General features: G+C 35.4%; 1 protein-coding gene across 3 annotated transcripts in view; it reads right to left on the bottom strand.

Moving 5' to 3' along the window:
* Positions 1-5,541: 5,541 nt before the first annotated feature.
* LOC143451602 (alanyl-tRNA editing protein Aarsd1-like) overlaps positions 5,542-21,567 on the bottom strand; it is a 63,234-nt gene continuing 47,208 nt past the window's right edge. Inside the window, exons 2-10 of one of the 3 annotated variants that reach the window (XM_076952299.1) lie at positions 17,878-18,037; positions 17,231-17,345; positions 12,839-12,933; positions 12,351-12,518; positions 7,293-7,415; positions 6,754-6,958; positions 6,550-6,686; positions 6,182-6,254; positions 5,542-6,094 (exon numbers count right to left, since the gene is read on the bottom strand). In XM_076952299.1, the coding sequence (XP_076808414.1) occupies positions 5,867-6,094; positions 6,182-6,254; positions 6,550-6,686; positions 6,754-6,958; positions 7,293-7,415; positions 12,351-12,518; positions 12,839-12,933; positions 17,231-17,345; positions 17,878-17,996 (1,263 nt within the window). In that variant the 5' untranslated portion in view covers positions 17,997-18,037 and the 3' untranslated portion in view covers positions 5,542-5,866. Of the gene's footprint in view, positions 6,095-6,177; positions 6,255-6,549; positions 6,687-6,753; positions 6,959-7,292; positions 7,416-12,350; positions 12,519-12,838; positions 12,934-17,230; positions 17,346-17,877; positions 21,462-21,567 lie in introns of those variants that run through there. The other 2 variants (XM_076952300.1, XM_076952301.1) reach the window with 2 other exon arrangements.

The raw sequence follows: 21,567 nt of genomic DNA on the forward strand, positions 1-21,567 counted from the left end.
TAACTGATTTTAAATAAACGATGTGCCTGTAATTCTAAGAGTGAGAACAGCAAAACGTAACAAATGCAAAACGACAGCTATTTATAACTTAAGGATCACAAAAACACTGCAAGCTATACAACTGCTATTGCAATTACGATTGCTAAGGTAGCCAAATCCTATTTTTACAAATTTTATTTTACTATATACTGGGTGGTTAAATAGTCCGCGGGTTGAAACGTCCGCAGGTTGAAACGTCCGCGGGTTGAATCGTCCTAGGTTGAATGGTCCTTGGTTGAATCATCCTTGGTTGAATCGTCCGCAGGTTGAATGGTCCGAGGTTGAATGGTCCGAGATTGAATCGTCCGTGGGTTGAATCGCCCGACCTCCCTATTTATCGATACAAAGGCATTCTCTCAGTCTTTCATCTTGTCTGTCAGGTGTCATTCAAAGACCTCTGATGGCTACCACGAAGGCTCTCAGTAGACTTGCAGTATTTCGCTAGCTCTAAATTGGGTCGGTCCTTCTTTTTCTTGATCTTGACTTTAAAAGTAGTTTGCATAAATACAAGCGACCATTTTTATGACAAAAACACCAGACGCGGCTAACGTCGTCTTCAACTGTCTCAATAATCACAAGCCAACAAAAAAATTTTTTTTCAAAAGGCATGATATGTTAGATCGATTTAGGGGTATATCAGGGGCGCTAAGTCCGAAAATGCCATTACTTTTGCTGAGTTGTCTCTAGTTTTTGAGATATTGCTTCTTCCTACATATACCATGAAAAGTTAGAAATGTATGCTAGTGAGTAACATTAGTTAATAAAAACTGAAGCCAAGTGAAGCAGCTATTTGTAAATGAACCTTCAGTCGTGATCGCATCCTTTTATCCCCATTGCACATCAAACTAGGTTTGATGAAACAATTTGTCTAGGCCTTACAAGATGGTGCTTGTTTTGATTACTTGTGCAGAGTATTTCCTGGTCTTAGTATTAAGTTATAAAGCTGAAAGCAGTTTTTTTAATGGGCCAAAAATACGATAATTAATTAAAGATCAAGTTTTTCCATCACATATAAATGAAGTTGAGAAGGCAGCCTGGCACTCTTTCGTTGCAGTTGTAAAAGGATTTTTTGGAAACACAAAAGCAAGCAACTATGTGGATCCCGTACAAGTGATGCTTACGAATTTTTAAGCTCTTGGATCAAGGATGAGCGTAAAAGTTCACTATCTATTCATTCACTTAGATCGCTTCTCTAAAAACCTCGGAAATATGTGTGAGGAACAAGGTGAAAGGTTTCATCACGATATCAAATTTACGGAAGAGAGATATCAAGGTAGATGGGATACTCACATGATGGCAGATTACTGCTGGTGCCTAATGCGAAGCTGTCCACATCAAGACTACAGGCGAAAGTCGTACAAGAGGACTTTCCTGCCGATGACTTCAAGCTAATTTGAGTAATTAACTAGAGTGCATCTAACAACTTCACTAATGCACATCCTGAGATGGATATATTTTGTCATAAAGTGTTTTGCTTTGAATACTTCGTGGTAAATGAAAAAAAAATGATTGCTTGTTCATTTCGTCTGTTTTTACAAATTGTCGTCTTTCTTGTGTAAGCTTAGGCATACTTGGTTTGTTATTACCAAACTACTGCTATTTATTGTTCACTTCAAGCAAGTTTTAATGTGGTATTGGAAGCTTAGTCTCACAAATTGCAATATGTTAGGAGAATCTGATTAAAATACGAATAAATGGGGCATTTTTTGTGTTGAATATATGGAAAAGAATAGGTTTATGCAGCACCTCTTCATTTAACCAATCTCACTGTGTCTTTCGCTTTTGCTCATTCTTGTGGTTTTAGTGCAAATAGACTTACTACAACATTTGATATAGGCTGTTCCTTAAGATAAAATGCAACCTAGCTTCAAATTTAAAATGTACCAAAAATATCGAAATTCGCTAATATCTTAAAAAGTAGAGCCAATCTGCAAAAACTAATGGCATTTTCGAGCTCAGCGCCCCTGATATACTCTAAAATCGTTCTTACCTTCCATGCCAAAATTTTTTTGTTGGCCTGTGTAATAATTAAGCTCAAGCTCGAGAGGCAAAGCTTCACTTATTAATAAAGATCAATAATAGTATTAATAGTATTGCGCTGATCCATCGAATTTGGCAAGGTAGCTTACATTTCCCACTGAGAATTAGATCAAACACACGAGGTCAATAATCGCCGAGGTTAAAGGAAATTTTGCCATTTTCGAGACAGCTTGTAGCGGCCGTTGGGTGTTTGTTTGGTTTGTCGCTGGTTGGCGCCCTCGGGATGAGCCCAGCACGTGTGAATTTCCGGGATGCTCCCAGCACGTGTGAATTTCCGCACTGCTTGTTCGTTTTACCACCTCATTCGTTTTTGCACTGTTTGAGCACAGGACGCAAGATTGATAAAAGCATTGAACCAAGAAGGTCGTGTTCTTTTCATTTAATATATGAGCGAAGGTAACAGACAACTGAAATAGCAGCCTTCTGAAACAAGGAGTCAACAACGGAACAACGCAACAACTTAACCTTCGCCATAAGCTCATTAGGCCAGATTTTCTTATACAATTCACTTTTATAGAATTTCTGTAAACTTTGCACATATTACAAGCAAAAAAGGATCGAAATATTCCACGGAGACATAGCGTCTGTTTGAAAGTAAATCGATTTTTTTTGATTTATTGTCAAAGTAAGACACCTGGTATTTTTAACCAGCTAGGACCGGAGGCCAATTTTGGTCTGACTTCTGTGGAAGATTGATATTATGACAAAAAATAATTCGTTGCTGTACGTATTACTTGTTTGAAGTATGACACAACAACCACATTCGCGAAAAAGACCGCGTACACTGACGGCTATTGTTACAACCTGAGCGAGGTACTATTGAATTGATAACTTGTTTTACTTCTGACCCGATGGTATGAGTTCCCATTCCTCAAACGGCGTGACTATGCTGTTAGTTGCTTAAATTCTGTCTATACATACTACCAAATGATAAAGTTGCCATTTTATTTATTATCAGACACAAAGGTTTTACACCTTTGGGAAAAGCTTGCAGAATGTTACATTTAAACACTACTTTTCGAAAGAAAGTGATTTGTTTATAGATTAGGCTACATCATGTTACAAGCAAGACTTGACAACTTTTGGATGAAATTTTATTTTTTGGTTCTAATACGAATAGATTCAGGATCCGTTCGTGTCGACCTTCATGATATTCGGGTTCGCACGAGCCCGAATAATCTTTCTCGCGGCACATCCCTAGTATTTAGCGTCCCGCGTCGATTTCCTCATGGCGTGACAACAGTGGAATCTATGTTTTGGTGTGGTGTTGCGCTTGTCTGGTCGAGTGTTAATTGAGTCTACGTTTTAACGTTGTAGTGAAAAGATGGTTGTTTTTATCTAAGATATGCGATAAAAAGTTAAGAAAGCAAAAAGCTAAGTGACTAGCTGTAAAGCGGGAAGTTTCCTGGTTAAGAAAAAGTTTGGTTACACAAGCACTTTCCAAAACCACCTATTGTTTGAAATCCGACAACTATTTACGTTTTTAAGAATTAAATGTTTGAATGAGATGACTAACCTAAGACAGTAGCCTACAACTTTCTTAATAAAATGCACAACTTGTAATTTGGTATATCACTACAAATGCTTCAACATCATTTCTTGCAAAAATGTTTTCTAGTCATAGATTGAAGTTTATGAAATTGTTTTTTGAAAAAAACACTGGAGTTGTCGATGGATATTTGGAAACTTACTCTGAATAACATCGTGTAAGCACTTCTTTTAGTACGTTCCAGGTTTTTTCCAGCATCTATGCTGGTAAGTCTTTAGCCTTGGAAATGCTCGCTTGTTGACCTTAATACTGATTAATTTATGTCCTAAAGTGTCAGCTTATCTCTATGTATCTCCCATTGTATAAAAATTGTCTTGTCCGTTGTAGCTGCTACGACTTGCAGGGGTTTTCACCGAAACCAACAGATGAGTTATCTAAGCTAGTCATCGTGATTGCAACTCAGCCACGGTTGCAGTAGCATTTCTTGGTTATTCGTAATACTGAGAAAGTGTACAACGCCTATATCAAAAAACCTTTTCTTGTGAGCTACTTTTGTTGTAATATTAAAACCTTTCAGCCGACAAACGGTTAGAGTATTCTAACCGCACGCAACAATAGACTCGGATAATAGGTAAATTTAGTTAAGAAATCCTCACAAAAAGGCCACTTCAAACTTTTCCCGAGTCAATTCGATGAATCCATGTGGTTAAGCAGAAAATAAACTGAAACCAGCTGGGTTATAGGGTGTCACCAGTGTAGCGTATCGACTGTTCTAATCGGAACTGTATACAATTACCAATTTACTACTCGATTACAAGTAAGTTACTTAGTTTAAAAACATTTGAGTACAATTAAGTATCTGACCAGGTGACAAGTACGAAGTAGGCTACAAGAGATTTAAAAGAGGCGTCAAACCCCTAGAACTAAGATCTTTATGAATTTGTTGGACGTCCTACGAAAGACTTTAAAAAACCTATTTAGACCAATCAGAATGCAGCATGGTTGGTGTTGTTTTCAAGCCTGGGAATTACCCTAGCAGTTTGCGCGCTTCAACGTCCCCCGCGTGCAGAATTAGGCTAAAAATTAGCATGAAAGCAGCTAAAATTGGGTGTTTTAGACCAAAAATCGTATTTTTTATTTTGCGCTTCTGTAAAAAAAGTTTGAATCATAGTTTTTTGATAACATTTTATGGAATGGTAGTTCAAAGCATACTAAATTGACATCTAATATTTCAGAGAGCCCCATGGAGGATTTTTGGAGTAATCAGTCTTTTAGTAAATTCACTGTATAATAAAACAAACAAAGATTTTATGGCATTTTTTGGTGTTTGACGCCTCTTTAAATCTCTTTGACTCAGTATAAGTACAATTACGTCATAATTAGTGCATATGAACATAAACATCTTAAAATATACAACTAACGAACAGACAGGTGGCAATGTGCGCCACAACATAAAAGTTGTTTTGTGGGCAAATTGACGGATGGATAATAATCTATATTGGCTAGTGGTCGAATTTTGTACCAAAAGGTTTCATCTAGTTATGCTCATAAGTAGAATCGGTTATTAATTTTTTTTCCCAATTACCACTGTCCAAAATCAACATAAGCTGTTGCGATCACAACCAACACGAAATATATTATTTCTACTAAAACATGTCATGAAACCTTCAACGCATTTGTTGGTACGCAAACATCGATTAACAAAACTCACAAATTAAGTCGCACAACATTGTTTGTCAGTGTTGTTACCGTTCTAGCATAGCATACAAGCACTTGAGTTTTTTTCTGGTTACAATTCGGAAATCGAAGGCTAAGTAACAAAACAAGTATAAATTATTCAATCCTCATTAAGTTATAAGACTAACTGAAACTAAATTCAACGCAAACATACTACTAGTTTATGATGTTAAAATACAAGTAGCCTATACTGTTAAACAGCAGCAAGAATTTCTCACATGAAATTTTAAGCTTACTTCAAATACACAACTAGCGCTTGTTTATTGCTTCCCACTAAGACAACTGCGATGGATACAATTGACGCTGGATGCAATTGACTACAATTTCACAAAATTATCCAATCTCACTGCTATGGTGGTATCACTGCATTGTAATGACTGCTGCAAAATTATGTTGTATGTCCTCATTATTGACAGTGGTTGAATCGTGTTAACCTAGTATAATTAGTACAAAGTAAAATAAAAAAAGTGGGATACAGGATGGCATTCCAGGGTTAACTTTTATTTTGAACTTCTCTTCATAAGCGTTCGCAAACATCAGCCTGCTTCAACAGGTCTGCTATCAGCTTAGTGACGAAAACTTTGACATAAACTCATCAATAATTGTAATAGCTTGCTGTTTCTTCTGAAGCTTTTCTGCCTTCCCTTGCATTCTGTTTCCTTTTGCAAGGCCCTTTCCCCCAATTAACTCCATAATTTTAGAACCACAACTTTGCACAAAACCTTCCGGACCAGACAACAGAAACATCCCAACTCCTTTTTCATCACCAACAGTTAGAAACAGGAAAGCCTTCAAAGAAAAAAAATCGCATAGTTACTAAAAATTGTTATGGTTTATGTGAACAAACTGTAATCATAAAATGTTTTTGATACCTACACTTAAACCAATTTCGTTCGCGATAATGTTCATGAATTCAATATTGCCTTCCTTTCTGTGTAAGCAAAAACACCTAAGGATGCACAACAAAAAAGTTTCTTTTTAACATATATTTTTCAGTATAATAATTGGGGGTTGTAGTGGTCAGGTTTAATGAAAAAGCAACGTAACATATAGGCCTATCGTGTATGTATAATTGTATATACACAGTACAAAGCACAACATTGTAACCATTACTACAGAACTGCCAAAAACATATCTGAACAAAATCTGATTTCCAATAGAATGTACGGGGCGCTTAAATCAGGCAACAGGTAAGGTGTGACAATAGGTTGCATACATTAATGCTAAAGGCTGTAATGGCTTACTTGTTTACAGCAGAAGATTTAAACTTTGATGCTTCGAGAACAGCAATATCTCGAAGAAGTGAAGTGCAATTCTTTTGATACAGTTTTAGTTGTTTTATGGTTCTATCTACAGCATGCACATGTTGATCAGGACTGCACTTTAGAACAAAATCAAAAACATCTCAGTTCAAAATATAACTTGGAATAAACGGTGTCAAATCTAACCTTTAAATGCTTTGTTAGTTCTTTTTCTGATGCATAACATTTTCCAGCATACGACAAGACCCTACTTCCAGCAAGAAAGTAAAGGTTGGTCTTTCCTTTTTTCCCTTTCTCAGTTCCTAGTATTTTGATGCATTGAAGATGGGAAAGATTAGAGACATGGGTACCACAACACATATTTGCTTCAATGCCCTTTATTTCCACAATTCTAAAAATATTGTTTACATTACACAGTAAACTACTGCCCAAGTACAGTTTTCTCATTAAATATGCACAAATTTGTCACAAAATCTGGATTTAGTTTTATCAGCTAATTTTTAGCCACGAGCACCAAAAAAGATCAAATATGGTCACATAAAAAAAATCAAAAATTACTTTTGCCTAATACCACGCAAAACAAAATATTGTACAATGATATACTTACTGTGTCCTAGGAATATTCCTTTATCTGTAGCCAAATGCAGTATAAAACAATATATTCATACAGTATTTATAACAGAATGCAAGCTATTGAAGGAATAATACAACTCTCATACAATCACCTCACATCTCCTACATGATCATCAGGTAAGCCTCGTGTTCTTACTGATTCCAACAATGGTGAACCAACATGAGTAACATGGACAACAACAGGTACATTTTCCAGAATTGCTTTGTTTACTTGGCTTCAGAAAAATAACCAGATTTATTGCTTTGCAAATTATTTGATGAAATGTGCAATAAACACAACTAGCCAAACGTTTGTCTGCTTTTCAAGCAATGTTAAAGCTAAGAATAGTCCAGGTAGGCAATTTACCACCTACCATCAGCTCATTATAATTTTAAGTGACCAAAGACACAATTTTTTACTTACACAAACTTAATTTTAACCTGCTGTTAAAATCTCCAAGCGGCATGCACATTATAATTCATTGTTTTGATATGGTAGCCACAGACGGCCAATCAAAGGTAGCATAAAATTAAGTGTATTGAATGGTGTTGCTGCTGATAATCAAAATAATACCCACATAACCATGTGACAAAATGAAATATATGGTCAAACGTCCTAAATCGGGCGCACACAGATTTGTCCCCAAAAAAATGCGCACCGTTCATTACAAAAAAACAAACAAAAAATATATTATCACCTTTTATGTCTTTTTGTTGACCTATCTTTCATGTAACAATCTGCTAAAGATAAGCTCATTGGATGTGATCTGACCTTCTCAACTGAACTTATTTTGTCAGCCTATTTATTTTAGGCCAATAACATGTTTCTCATTGGTGGTCTGAGCTTTCTTTGGGCATGTCTCACGCTCTGAACTATCTTTTTTGCGAGTCTCATTAGAATTTGAAAAATATATTCTTGCCATTTGTAAAAGACTTGATATTCCATTATACTTATATTATTTTCATCATGAATCTAGAGGAAATTTAAACTTACTTGTTTTACTGTTAAACAGTTAATAACTAATATGTCTGTAATACATACACGCTTCGCATGATGTAATACAGTAATCAATGAAACGCTCTATTCAGCATAACACAAACCCTCCATGACATCACAACGAATTAATGCAATAGGTCTGCATGCAAACGGCTATGCTATCGTTTAAGATTAACTTACTGTTCAGTTTAGTGGCCTATAATATACTGCAATGTCAAAACAACTTTCAAAGAGAGGTCGCACTCTTCAGCAAGAAAATAGGACTTTTCAGAGTGAATGTAATGTGAGAGATATTTCCAAATTAAATACAGTACTTAAAAAAGCACATTGCCTTCTTTTTTCTGCCGTTATAAGTAGTGTGAAATCATTCAATGTTGAGAGGCACTACAAAATTGATGCTGCACAATATGATTTCAAAAGGAGGAGTGACACAAAGGAGAATCAAGAAAAAGAAAGTTAGAATCTCTCAAATCAGCACGTACCAAGCAAACAAACAAACATCTTCAAGAGCGTTAATCAGTCTGAAGAAATACCTATGGCATCATACAAGCTTAGTCATCTACTAACTCGCAATATGAAACCATATTTAGATGGAGAAATTATGAAACAAGCTATTGTTGTATTTGCTGAAGAATGTTGTTCTACAAACATTCAACTTAAAGCTGAAAAATTACAGCTTAGCAATGATACCGTAACTCGTCGAGTGGAATGCATATCCAACGACCAAAATGACCAATTTCTTGATAAGCCGAAAAAAATTTGTTTACCACTTGGTCGCACTTGACACTTCAAAAGATTTTGCCGACACAGAACAATTAGCTGTGTTTGTCAGGGGAGTCACCGCAGAATTTAAGATTTACGAGGAATACCTCACTTAACGGTCTATTCATGGAACAACAAAAGGAACAGATATAATCCATGAATTCCAAGCTACTCTTGTAGAATTAAATTTAGACCCATCAAAGATGTTTGCAAGTTGCAACAGATGGGTGTCCCTCCATGCTTGGAAAGATTCAAGGACTTGTTAACAACTGGCATAACGAGGATAACTTTTCCCCTGTTAGATAGTGTCTTTGTATTTTACACAAAGAAAGTCTCGTTGCTGTACCTTGGAAAGTCCCTTGGAACTGTCTAATGTAACAGAAGTAGTAACAGCTACAGTAAGATGGATTCGAGCAAATGCACCCAACCATCGTAAATTAAAGAAATTTCTTGCTGATGTTGATGCCGATTATGGTGACCTGGTCAAGTTCACTGCCGTACGTTGGTTAAGAACGCAGCATATCTCAAAAGATTCTATGACTTCTTCCAAAAATTAAGACAGTTTAGTAAGGAAAATAAAAATACCTCAGCTGGACAATGAAGAATGGGTTGTCGATTTGGGATTCATGGTTGATACCACCACACTTTTTATCTCCCAATCGAGTGCTACAAGGAAATAACACGCTTTGTCATGATTTGTATAGCACAGTTTCTGCTTTTATTAAAAAGCTTTGTCTTTGGAAGAGGCGGCTTTTGAACGGTGCCACAACTCATTTTCCAACATTTTCGAGTCAACAGATCATTAGAAGCGTATGTCAAGCATACTAGCAACTTATTGATGAATTCGAATTTCGCCTTGAAGGAATGAAACCTTTATCACCTCTGGTAGTAGATACTACCACGATTCCTGATTATTATCTTCAATTGGAACTGATAGACATGCAATGAGATGTCAAGTTGAAACAAATATTTCAAAGTACAGACCTACTTGACTTTTGGATTCGAGTTCCAGAGGGAAAACTATCCCAACCTGATAGCCAATGCCCTGATGAATGCTTCTGTATTCGGTTCAACTTACGTATGTGAACCACTTTTCAGCAAAATGGCCAGAATTAAAAGCCTATAACCTATATCGTAACCGATTGACTTAGACCATCTCAAGCAGATTCTGCGCATTTCATCCTCTACAATTACGCCTCGTTTTGAGAAACTTATTAAAAGTCAAAACCATTGTCAAATTTCACATTAAATTTCAAATTGCATTAAATTGCAATCCATTTTTTCTGTGTGGTGATTTGTTGCAGACCTGGTTGCTTGGCTCAGCGCGATCTTGATTTTTTTCCTGTCTACAACGTTATGGTCCCTTGATGGTAGAATCGTTGAAAGGAAGCAAGTGGTGCATTCCAAAGTTCGCTGCAGTGAAGTGTGGCATTTGAAGTGAGATACCAAATTAAAAGTTGTACTGTCTTTGGTTAGTCATCTCATTCAAACATTTCATTCTTAAAAACGTAAATAGTTGCCGTTGGGAAGTGCTTTTAAAGTGCTTGTAGTACACTTCGACTGTTACAAATTTAGACGTGTTCTTGTTGACAATATCTCTCTAACATAAAAGTGTTGTCAGATTGTTAGTGGTTACACAGGACATATTTTGTGGTACATTGACATGTGATATTTAACGGGTGGCCTACTTTGATTGGCTATAGCATATGGTCATAAAGAATAGTATTGGCTTAATTCTCTTTTAAAATGTCTCTTGCAAAAATTTTGGCTTATGAAAGATGTCTATCTGAAAAAATATGTTTTGGGAGATGGTACAGGCATTATTACTTCTGATGTAATTATAGATGAAAATACATTTTGAAATACAACAATTTGGACTTTATGAATGTTGTGCCGACTTGAAGAAACAATAAGAGATATTATAAGCAATGGAGTCAAAAAGTTAAATAGACAAGCCAGACATGTTTTGTTTTTGACCAGCGTGTTACGCCTCACATGTTTTCAGTCTTTTTATTATATTCGGTGATAAACATCGTCTTAGTCTGTTGTTGTATTCATCCATTTTATTGGGTTAAGCGACGCAATTCGACTCATGAATAAGGTTATTCGATACAGAATAAGTTGATAAGGGCCACACGCCAAGAAATTCAAAAACACAGATAATTGACTTTGGTATTAACGGCACATCATTTTATTTCTGGCAGACAATACTTTTTGTAATATTTACATTTTACGTCATCAAACATAATTACATTTTAACAAAAAGTAGTGATTCTTAATTTGAAACATATGTGGCATTACAACTTAATAGCATTAAGACTGTGAGGTAATAACTAAGAACAGTCTCATTTTTACCAGAATGACTAATTATTATATTTTATACAAAAATTACAATCAAATCAAAATATAAATATCGTTAACTTAATAGCCAAATCATATCCTGTTCTTATTTTACTATAAAATTTAGTTAACATGGTTCAGACAACATCAACTAATTAATCTCTCAGCTAATTAGGTGCCAAGTATAGCAATAAACTGCAGTTGTACGTTATCGTATTTAGTAGCGCATCGTCTGTCTCGTTTGTTTGGCATGTGTTTCGTGAAACAAATGGACTGAATTGTTTCTGTTAACATCTATATTCGCCATGTCTATTTGTGGACCAGTGCGGCTAATTTCATGTTTTTGGTCCATGACAAAATCGCAGTGCAAATTTATAATTACATGAAAAGTAGTTACTGTTATTATTAACAAGTGTAGGTAAGTACCATCTTTCACCCAAGTATGACTTATTGTGAATTGATGCACAAGCAAACTTGTAATTAGAAAGTTTCCAACTAAGTGCTCCTAACTAGGACGCTTGACAATACATACTATTATCCATATTATTAGAGATATGTCGGTCTTTCATTGCTTTTGATAATGGGGCAATTTGGCGTAGTAACAAGTATTAATGCATATAAGATTAGGATTATCCAGGTCCACAAACAATTTCCTACTACCGATGGTTAGTTTTTGCTCGTACAAAAGTTTCAATTCCTGTCAATTTGTACCCCAATTTTGATGTTTTAATTTTTACTCGTTTTCTTGTTCACTATTGTTTCTTTGCAATGTCAGTGGTTTGGTAAGTGGTCAATGTCAGTCTACGTGTTCTTAAATCGAGATGTATAAGGCTATTTATGAGAACGATTTATTAAAAATAACTGGTTGTACACTACTGCTGAATTTTGTCAGTATATAACAAAGTTCTGTACAAGCCAGACTCCACATACAACGCAAAGTCCCCCAAGATTTTTTTGTTTTGTCAGGATCATCACTACAATTAGCTTTTCTTACACACATTATATTGTACAGATATGTAACGAATACCATTATATTGCAAGCAACAATCTCAGGAATGCATTCTGCACTAACCTTTCAATATTATTTACGTTGTCCTGATTTGTCTGTGGCACGTCCAGTTCAATAAAAGATATCTCCTTTCCCAAATTCCATGAAGTTGTCTTGTATCCATATCTTCCATCAGCTATAGCTGTGATGAGATGCTGGGCACTGCAGGCAACATCATTAAGAAGAGAAACTCTTAAATCACAAATATAAATGCTACAATCAATATGCCCGAAATGTAATGTAGTAAGCGTTGATTATTTTGTAAGCAATTTAATTTGTGTACTCATTCACTGCTTAGCCATTCTGTTGTTGTGCTTGAAGCTCATTTCATGTGTGTTACGTTTAATGTGGTGCCCTGCGTGGTAATCAACTAGGGTGTTGGTTCCGTTTGACTATAATGGATCATTCTAGTTTTGCGGTGGTATTGGAAGCTTCTCTGTTTTTGATGCCAAGTAATAAATAATTGCTTGGTAATCAACTTGTGACAATAACGCTATCATCACAGTAATTACCTGTGCTGTTGCATATGATCAAATCTACGATCCCAATCCACACTAAGCTTGACAGTCTCCCCAACTTCAAATTTCTTACCAACGAAATGAATTGCCTAAAAAGAAATTTTTCATGCATATCAGAATATGGTTAACCTAAGAAGCATGAAGGTTGAAATGAGTGGTGCTTTCTTATGGACTTATAAAATTTAAAATAACATCATTGCATCAAATATTAAAGAATTTTTCATCTCAAATGCAGAACCTATTCTGCTTCATCATACATTTTGGCATAAAACAATGCAATTATCTTTGTTCAGTATTTCCTGAGTTCTTGATAGTGCTTATAATAATGGATATATAAAATTTCCCAAGTTGAATTGTGTTCTATAATCTGTATTTAATGAATTGCATACTGTTTGTTTTACAAACTGAATTTAAATCAATGTTGCCGATTTTTCTAATGTCTTGCCTTAATATATTAAACTTAATACAATAATACCATTACTAAGATGACTTCTAAACTTGTAACGACAGTTTTTGCTAGTTTATACATTAGAAGTTTAGTATAGTATACTATAGAAGTAGTAGTTTATGCAGTAGTTAATACATCCATGATAAAGACAGCCAACCTCTTATTACATCCAATTCACTTGGAAAGGAATTTTCCTATTCATTCCCCATTATAAAAACCCCAAATAATACATTTAGCCACTACTTAACACATCCACTTTCGATTTCCCATGCAGGCAAAGCATTCTTTACTGTGTTCAAATAATGGCCTATTATGAATGAAAATACTGTATAATCAAACAAGCTGTGTAGGTAAATGGTCTTTTACTGTAAAGAAACAACTATCTGATTATGAACAAATACCTAAACAAGGAGACTGATTTAGAATGCCAGTCATTCCAGCTACAGTAGTTTGTTGTTATAGCTGAAGCTGTTTTCTTACCGCAGCCGAAGTGTCTTGCTTGTTCTGGGCTACGAGGTGTTGAATGCAGTAAAGTGTGGCATTTGTAGAGATACAAGTAACACATGTCGATTTGTACAAGGGGTGGCCTTAGCTGATTGGCTATGGCAAAACGATAAATAAAATTGACCTTGGTTTAATCGTTCTCTTCTGAATAAAATCTCTCTTCTGGTAAATCTGGGGTTGATGAAGATATCTCTCTGAAAACTGGTTTGTAAAAATGGGACAGGAATAATTTCATTTGATGTAATCACTTCACAGTTTTGAAATGTAAGAATTCGAACTTTTAAAGCGCTATATTTTTGGAGACTCCTTTCTTTTCTACAAGAAGAATAACACCGTACCCTCTGAAGACTAAAGTCAGGCATACCACAAAATTAGAGTCAGATAAGGATCAAGAGACAAGTTGCATTCAACGGTCTATTAACGAACAAATTGCGGCAGAGATTTCAAAAATTCTCGAAGTATCCAGTTCAAGGAATTCTCGCCGACAAACGATGAACGACTATTTCACTTTAATACTACTGGCGTTATGGATTACGGCTAAAGACATCGCTGGTCAACTCAAGCAAGCAACACCGGCATGATGCAAGCATAGCTCAAAGGAAACATGGAAGAAAAATCATCAACAAGAACGAAGCTTTGAAAATCTATGGACACCTCTACAGTACATCGTTCTGGATCTGCTCCCGATTAGTCCTTAGCCGGAAAAATGCATTACTCATTTCTGAATAAACCGTAGCTTGTTTCTAGGTGCTAGCAGAAAATCAGTGGTGTCTTGGATGTAGCTGCTGTTCTCAGATGCATATGGTTTTAACACGCTTTCTGCACAGCCAGATATCATCTTTGAGAGTGTACCGTTGCCAGAAACAATAGGCCGGCCAGTGTTATTGGTTTTGTGAATTTTGAGTAACAAATAAAATGGTGCAATACGTAGGTCCTCAGGTATGGCGTCCAGAAGGTGTCTGTACTAGGTAAACTACGAAGAAGTGTTTTCAATTCTTTTTTAAAAACGTCAGTGGGATCGTTATAAAGTTTATTGTAGTATAGAGAGTCTTCTAGTTGCCGATGAGCCTCATTGATATAATCATCTTGATTAAGTATAACTACGGCTCCTCCTTTATCTGCAGGTTTGATGACTATATTGCGGTTGGATTTCAAGTTCTTGATGGCTGACCGTTCGGGGTATTTAAGGTTAGATGGGATGTTACTTTTCTTTTTGTTGATTTCTGCATGTGGCCACTTCCGAAATAATTCTATGTATAAATCAAGATTTGGGTTGCGGCCTTCAGGAGGGGTGAAAGTATTGGACTGTTGTTGAGATTGAAACTTGCTGAAAGGAAGATATGTCATCAGATATTTCTTTACAAAAGAAGAATTCTTTGAGTCTTAGCCGTCGAAAGAATGTTTCCAAGTCACCACAGAATCATACTTTGTCAAACTTCTTAGAGGGGCAAAAACTCAGACCTTTGGATAGGAATGATAATTCGGTGGAACTGGGGTTGTAAGTTGATAAATTAAAAACTTTTTTCATGGCGGTGGTATTGGAATTAACAGTCTTCATCTTTTCGGGCGTACCATCATTCAAAGCAGCGAGAGATTTGAGTTTGTTTTTCTTTTTTATCGTGAGTGCGGTAAATTGCCTTTTATAAAGTTTAGTAGCAGTAGCAGATACTGTTTCCGAAAAGTTTGAATTTATCAAGTTCAATCGGCTTGTTAGTTCCTTAATTTTTTTAACAGTTACCTTTTGTTTGTAGTACAAGGTGCTGAGCAGATGACTTCTTAGTTAAATGAAAAGCTTTCGACAACGGTTATCAGATTCTTTAGTGTGATGCGTAGATTGTAAAGGATTCTTGATGTAAAGCAACACAGGAAGGCACAGCTTAAAGGAAAAATCATCAAGAAGAATGAAATTACCTAGCTGTGTGGACACCTCTATATCGTTTCGGATCTGCCGATTAGTTCTTAGCCGAAAAAGTGCATTACTCATTGTAAATAAACCGTAGCGTATTTCTAGGTGTAAGCATATATTTCTGCGCACATATTTCATGATAATCATAACAAAAATATTTAATACGTTTACCTTATAGATTGTGTTGAAGAACAACGCGCATGTAAATTCTTGCTATAGTCATACCTTATATCTATTCTACGTAACCCACGCATCATATAATCATAAACCAGAAATTTAATTTAAACTAAAAGTTAATGTACTCTTTACCCCTTATCGACTTCTATCTTTACGTATTTTTCAATCTTATGTTTTGAGGTAGATGATTTTTATTTTATTTTCATGGACACGGGCTAAATAAGCCAAATACTTATCTCACTGGATCACTTACTCCCCAATATCTACCTACAAAGCATTATTTTAGTCTTTTCTTATGCTAAGCAACTTAAGCTTACGCTTTATAATAAACCACCTTTCTTGTTTTTATTAATGACATATATTAAGTAATAGCGTTATCAAACGCCGTACGATTATAATTATTTGCCTTGTTTATCATAATATACCAAGATGCAAGCTTCCATCCTGTATAAGTCATTTGTGACTATCCTGATAGCCTTGGTTTATAAATAAGGTAGCGCATGAACTTGCATACAGTACATGCAAGGAGAAAATGAATGGAGGCGAATCACAATTTAAACTTATTACTCAGACTCTCACCCTAAACCACCCTTATACTTCCATTATCTTGGATTAAAAATTTCGCAAATCAAACGTGTTGTCCGATATCTTTTTGTGCCAAAACATTGACATAGCACTTTGAGTTATAACGGCAATAATTTCATTCAATCTCTTTGTGTTAAGTTATGCGTGCATTTATGGTATAAGGTATATTATTTGATGTAACGTTTAACAGCACTTAACAGTTTACTATACACGCCATGGAGTCTCGTGAAAGGTAGGACCATATAAAAGTGCACTTCTGTACACTTAGTGTGATGAATAATTGCTAAATTGCTTAGCAATATCTGCTCAATAATGTGCCGTAACTTAGGTCACATTACAATTAACGAATTCAACTTAAAATCACCATTAAATGCATGGAAAAATAATTTGCACCTGAATAAGGCAGTTTTATGTTAGCCACATTGAAATAAAGTTTGTTTCGGTTAAACTTCAAATATTTTTTCTTTATCTTTGGTATGAAGTTTCAAGTGGGCCCTATGATGGCCGAGAGCCAACAACAAACGGGTGGCGGGGGCAGTGGGCCCGCAGTGGACACCCTTGTCATAGGGAGTTGTTTGTTCGAAGTTTTAGGAAAACTATTTATTACAACTTACAATCACTGCTTATTAAGTCTAAATTCTGCTGGTCCCGAGGTGGATGTATTAACTGAATTCTACTATTATTTTATAATGCTAATGTAACTCAAACATGAAGTATCTGACAGTTTACCAGTATATTATACAACTGTGTGTAACCTAGTAACTACCTTGGCTCCCTTTCTTGATATTTTCATCACTGGAACATTGTTAATTGTGCCTCGATCATCAGGCTGTCCACCACCTTCTGGAAATAATATGGTATCATCCAGTTCCACATGGTATCTTAACAACAATGGCAGGGTACTTATACTTATAAATGGTACTGTGAAGTGTTCTTGTGAAAGAGATAAGCCAGCAACACTATTCCAACTTGTAAAACGCAATCATATTTTTATGAACTTAAATAAACTGCAAACATGAAAACATTTTCACATTAATCCGTTATACCTATTTTGAACAAGTTTTAAATGTGAAAATCTAGCCTAAATTATTATAATCAGTACTATGACTAGAACCAATACTGGTATAAGATCTAGTCATATGGCTAACAAAACATTGCAGTCATTCTTTGAGTTAATTAGTTAGTCCATTTTCACAAATGGCAATATCAAGGTGCAAAAAAGCAAACATACTGAAAAATGGCAATAAGCCAATGTTTTGACATCACCCTTCAAAAGTCACCTGTAGCTGAACTAAACAAACGAACTGATCAAGTTGTTATAAAATTTAAGTTACACCTACTTTAAAAAGAAGCACAAAATATGGAGCAAAAACCAACAAAAAATATTTACATAAAAAATAACTGATAACTTACCCGTCAGTTTTAACCAACTGGCCATTTTTGTTTTCTACTTTAGATTCTGTAGGTTCACATGACGTGACAGTGGATGAAAAGTTTGTCAAATAGCTATCAACTTGACACATAAAAACCATTTTAAAATTTAAGTCCACAGTGTATTTTGTACAGTCAGGTATGGTAAAAACTTTCTGGATAAAACAATGCCAAAAAACTTATATATATATATACAGCATATATCACACACACATATATATATATATGTAAAAACATAAATATAGCAAAATGTCTAAATGTGTAGGTTCTATCATGACACTGAGAGATTATTGAGGTTGACATGGTTCTTCCACAAGTAACTTTTCACTTCATGTTTAAACTGACTCTTGTGTGGTTCTGTGAAACAGCGACGAGTCAAGCCAGCAGCAGCAGCAGCAGTAGTAGAAGTAGTAGTAGTAGAAGAAGAACAAGTAAGAGGGTTGCAAGCAAAGAAAGAAAGAAAGAAACAGATGCTGCGGGGATGGATGTCTATGGGATAAATGTTGTACACCTGCGTTACGGCTAAAAGAAGACCTTGACTTTTGGCGATTGAGGAATGGATTGAAAAAAATCAAACATGGCCGATTGATTTTCTAAAAGTTTGTTCAAGTCAACTCTGCTGCTGCTGCTGATGCTGCTACTACATTTCATTTAACTTTAGCTTGAAGAACACTTATCTTATGTTAAGTCTTATCTTAACTTTATTTATCTGTTGGTAGAAGTGCGAGCTTACAAAACGTGAAAGCGATGGGAGTTAAAATGTTCGACATGAAAAATACTGTGAACCGTAGCAAGTGCAACGGGCAAAACAGTATTTTGCGTATGTGAGATATATATAGCTAAAGCTGACAAATTGAGACATAGATAAATATTTAATCAGTGTTTAGGTTAACAAGCGGGCATTTCCAATAAAAATTTCATATCAGCATAGATGCTGGAAAACAACCTGGGAATGTACAAAAAGGAGTGTTCACACGAACTTATTCAGAGCAAGTTTCCAAGTTTATATCAAACGACTGTTGAAGTATTACCAAAAAAAATTTCATAAACTCGAATCAATAACCAGAAAATACTTTTACAAGATATGATGTAATGGTATTTAAAATGTCGCCCAGGCCGCTACAAGTTTACTGCCAGCTTTCAGCAGACGCATTTTTTTTGTTATGTTCAAATCACTAATAAAGTATCGTGACCATTGAAAGCAACACACACTTAGTTTCTTGTAAAAAACTCCCCCGGTGGTACGGTATCGTGATAATCGTTTGTAAATCATATTTGTAGACAAATAGTGCACATTATACTCACAAATGCCAACATTGCAAATTTGTTAATATTTACTGAATATTTTCTGGGTTAAAATGGAAAATTCTTTCCTTTGAATGATAAATATTGATCTTCTACTACTTAATGATGGCCTTTAAGAGTGTACTGAATTGTGTTTTATGGATTCGGTCCGAAAGGCAAAAAATCAAATTAAATGGATTATTGCACACGATGTAATAATAGCACTGCTGACGTCATGATTCATGAAAAAAGTCAACAAAGCAAATGAAGTGAGAGCTTCCGTCTTAGACAACGTCAACAGACAACAAGTCGTCTTAGACAACGTCACTTCCGTCTCGTTTCATCCTAGTCTAGAATTAGGATATGGGCTAAGTTGAGTATAGATAAGTAGACTATAGTGTACCAAGTACAGTAATACTTAATAATTAGAACTTAAATAAGTTTTCCGGAAAAATTCTATTGCCGCATACAACCAGACTTAACGCTATTCGAAACGTTGTAGAGCGATATGTTCTCTGGAGGAATATATAGTTACCAGTATTTTTGGGAACAGTTTTAATGCAGTATTGACAGTCCTAAAACGTTTCAGTTCGGCATAAATTAACAAACAGGGCCAAGTTGCTCCCTTGACAGCCACATGAGTGGCGTCACACAACCATTTCGAGTTATCGTGCAAGTCCTCTATAAAATAAGCTTGTTTTTGGACTTGCCACTCACTTTTAATGATGGAAAATGCCTCATTTCTGACATAAATTGCTCAATATAAAGAGCATTGTATTTGCTAACAGGTAATTTCCCCTTTTGCGAGTCAAACAAAAATATAGATCCAACATAAGCATTATATGATGTTTATATGCGTGTTTATATAATATTTATAAACAAAAACAACAAACCTAAACCATAATATACTAAAACATATAGTCGGGCGATGAACAAGACCATTGTCTCGTGTTGAGCATTTTTATAATGTTTTGCTATACTATGCTTAACCCATAGACTTAGTAACATAGAAATTCAACAGAAGTTGTTAGTATTCTATCATACTGCTCTCTACTCTCAGTACTGTAAAGAGTACCATGATTCTGCAGAGCTTAACTTATGTTATGTTAACTTAATTTACCTGTTGAATTATCTGACTCTATTGTTGCGTGCGGTTAGAATACTCTAAGCTCTTGTCGGCCGAAAGGTTTTAATATTACAACAGAAATAGTTTACAAGAAAGGGTTTTTATTATAGGTGCTGTACACTTTCTCAGTATTACGCATTATCAAGAACATAGTAATACCACTGCTTATAAGATATCTATTGAGTTGTAATTTAAAGTAGAAAGCTAATCTGTTCGTTTCGGTGATTTTCCCTATCTACCTCTATGCTCATTGGTAGAAGTGCGAGCTTATAAATATAAAACGTGAAACGATGGGAGTGAAAATGTTCGACAAGTAAATTCAAACTCTGACGTCTACTCTCGAAATTGAGTATGGAAAGCATGGTAGCGACACCACTAAACTGTAAAAGTGATACCATACTACACAAAGCCCACGAAGAATATCACTTTCGCGTCTCGTGCAAAAGTGGATCACACACTACGTCGATAAAGTTACGATACACAATTAAGTTTGGGAAAATCTTTGTCAGAAAATATGTCCGATTTATAACGACTATAGTAAATAATCTTTAATGACATTTTAACCTGCCTTTTACTTAAAACAAGAATAAATGGAAAATTGCTTTATCAAAAAAGACGATATTTTCTGGGAAATATCTACTGTCTGCCGTCAAAAAAGAAACGCAAATTTTGCGCAACTGAAACTCATTACTATGTAATTACTTGTGATATAAAACTGCTTGCCAATAAACAACAATGATACAGTATTACCATAAAAGAGGCGTCAAACCCCTAGAACTGTATGGATGTACAAGGTACCTGATTTTATGATGCAGCCAACATATTTAAGTGCACATGCGATTTTAACCGTAATAATGTTAAATTAAAAATAAATTAAATTTAAAAACTATAGTTTCTAAGCATTTATTTGGCTTATAACAAGCTATGTTGGCAGATATTGGAAAAATTATAGGAGCAATGCAAATGGCTCGGAAAAGGCAACATTAGGTATGACGCAAAAACGCATTGCGAGAATGATTTATTTCACTATTACCGGTCTTAAATGTGTTTGGTGAAGGGCCGATTTACGCACTTTCATTTAGGCGAGTGAAGAACAAAACAGAAACGTGTTCTCTCACACAATACCTTCTAAAAAAATTTTACACATGACATTGACGCAAATATGGAAACAGTTTTGCAATTACAAATTCATGACGGAAAGGGTGACCTTATCCTCTGCAGAAAAACCTGCGGTTTTGCACCATACTATGACAAAACCAACA

The sequence above is a fragment of the Clavelina lepadiformis genome, chromosome 4 (assembly GCF_947623445.1).
Source record: "Clavelina lepadiformis chromosome 4, kaClaLepa1.1, whole genome shotgun sequence".
NCBI classification, from domain to species: domain Eukaryota; kingdom Metazoa; phylum Chordata; class Ascidiacea; order Aplousobranchia; family Clavelinidae; genus Clavelina; species Clavelina lepadiformis.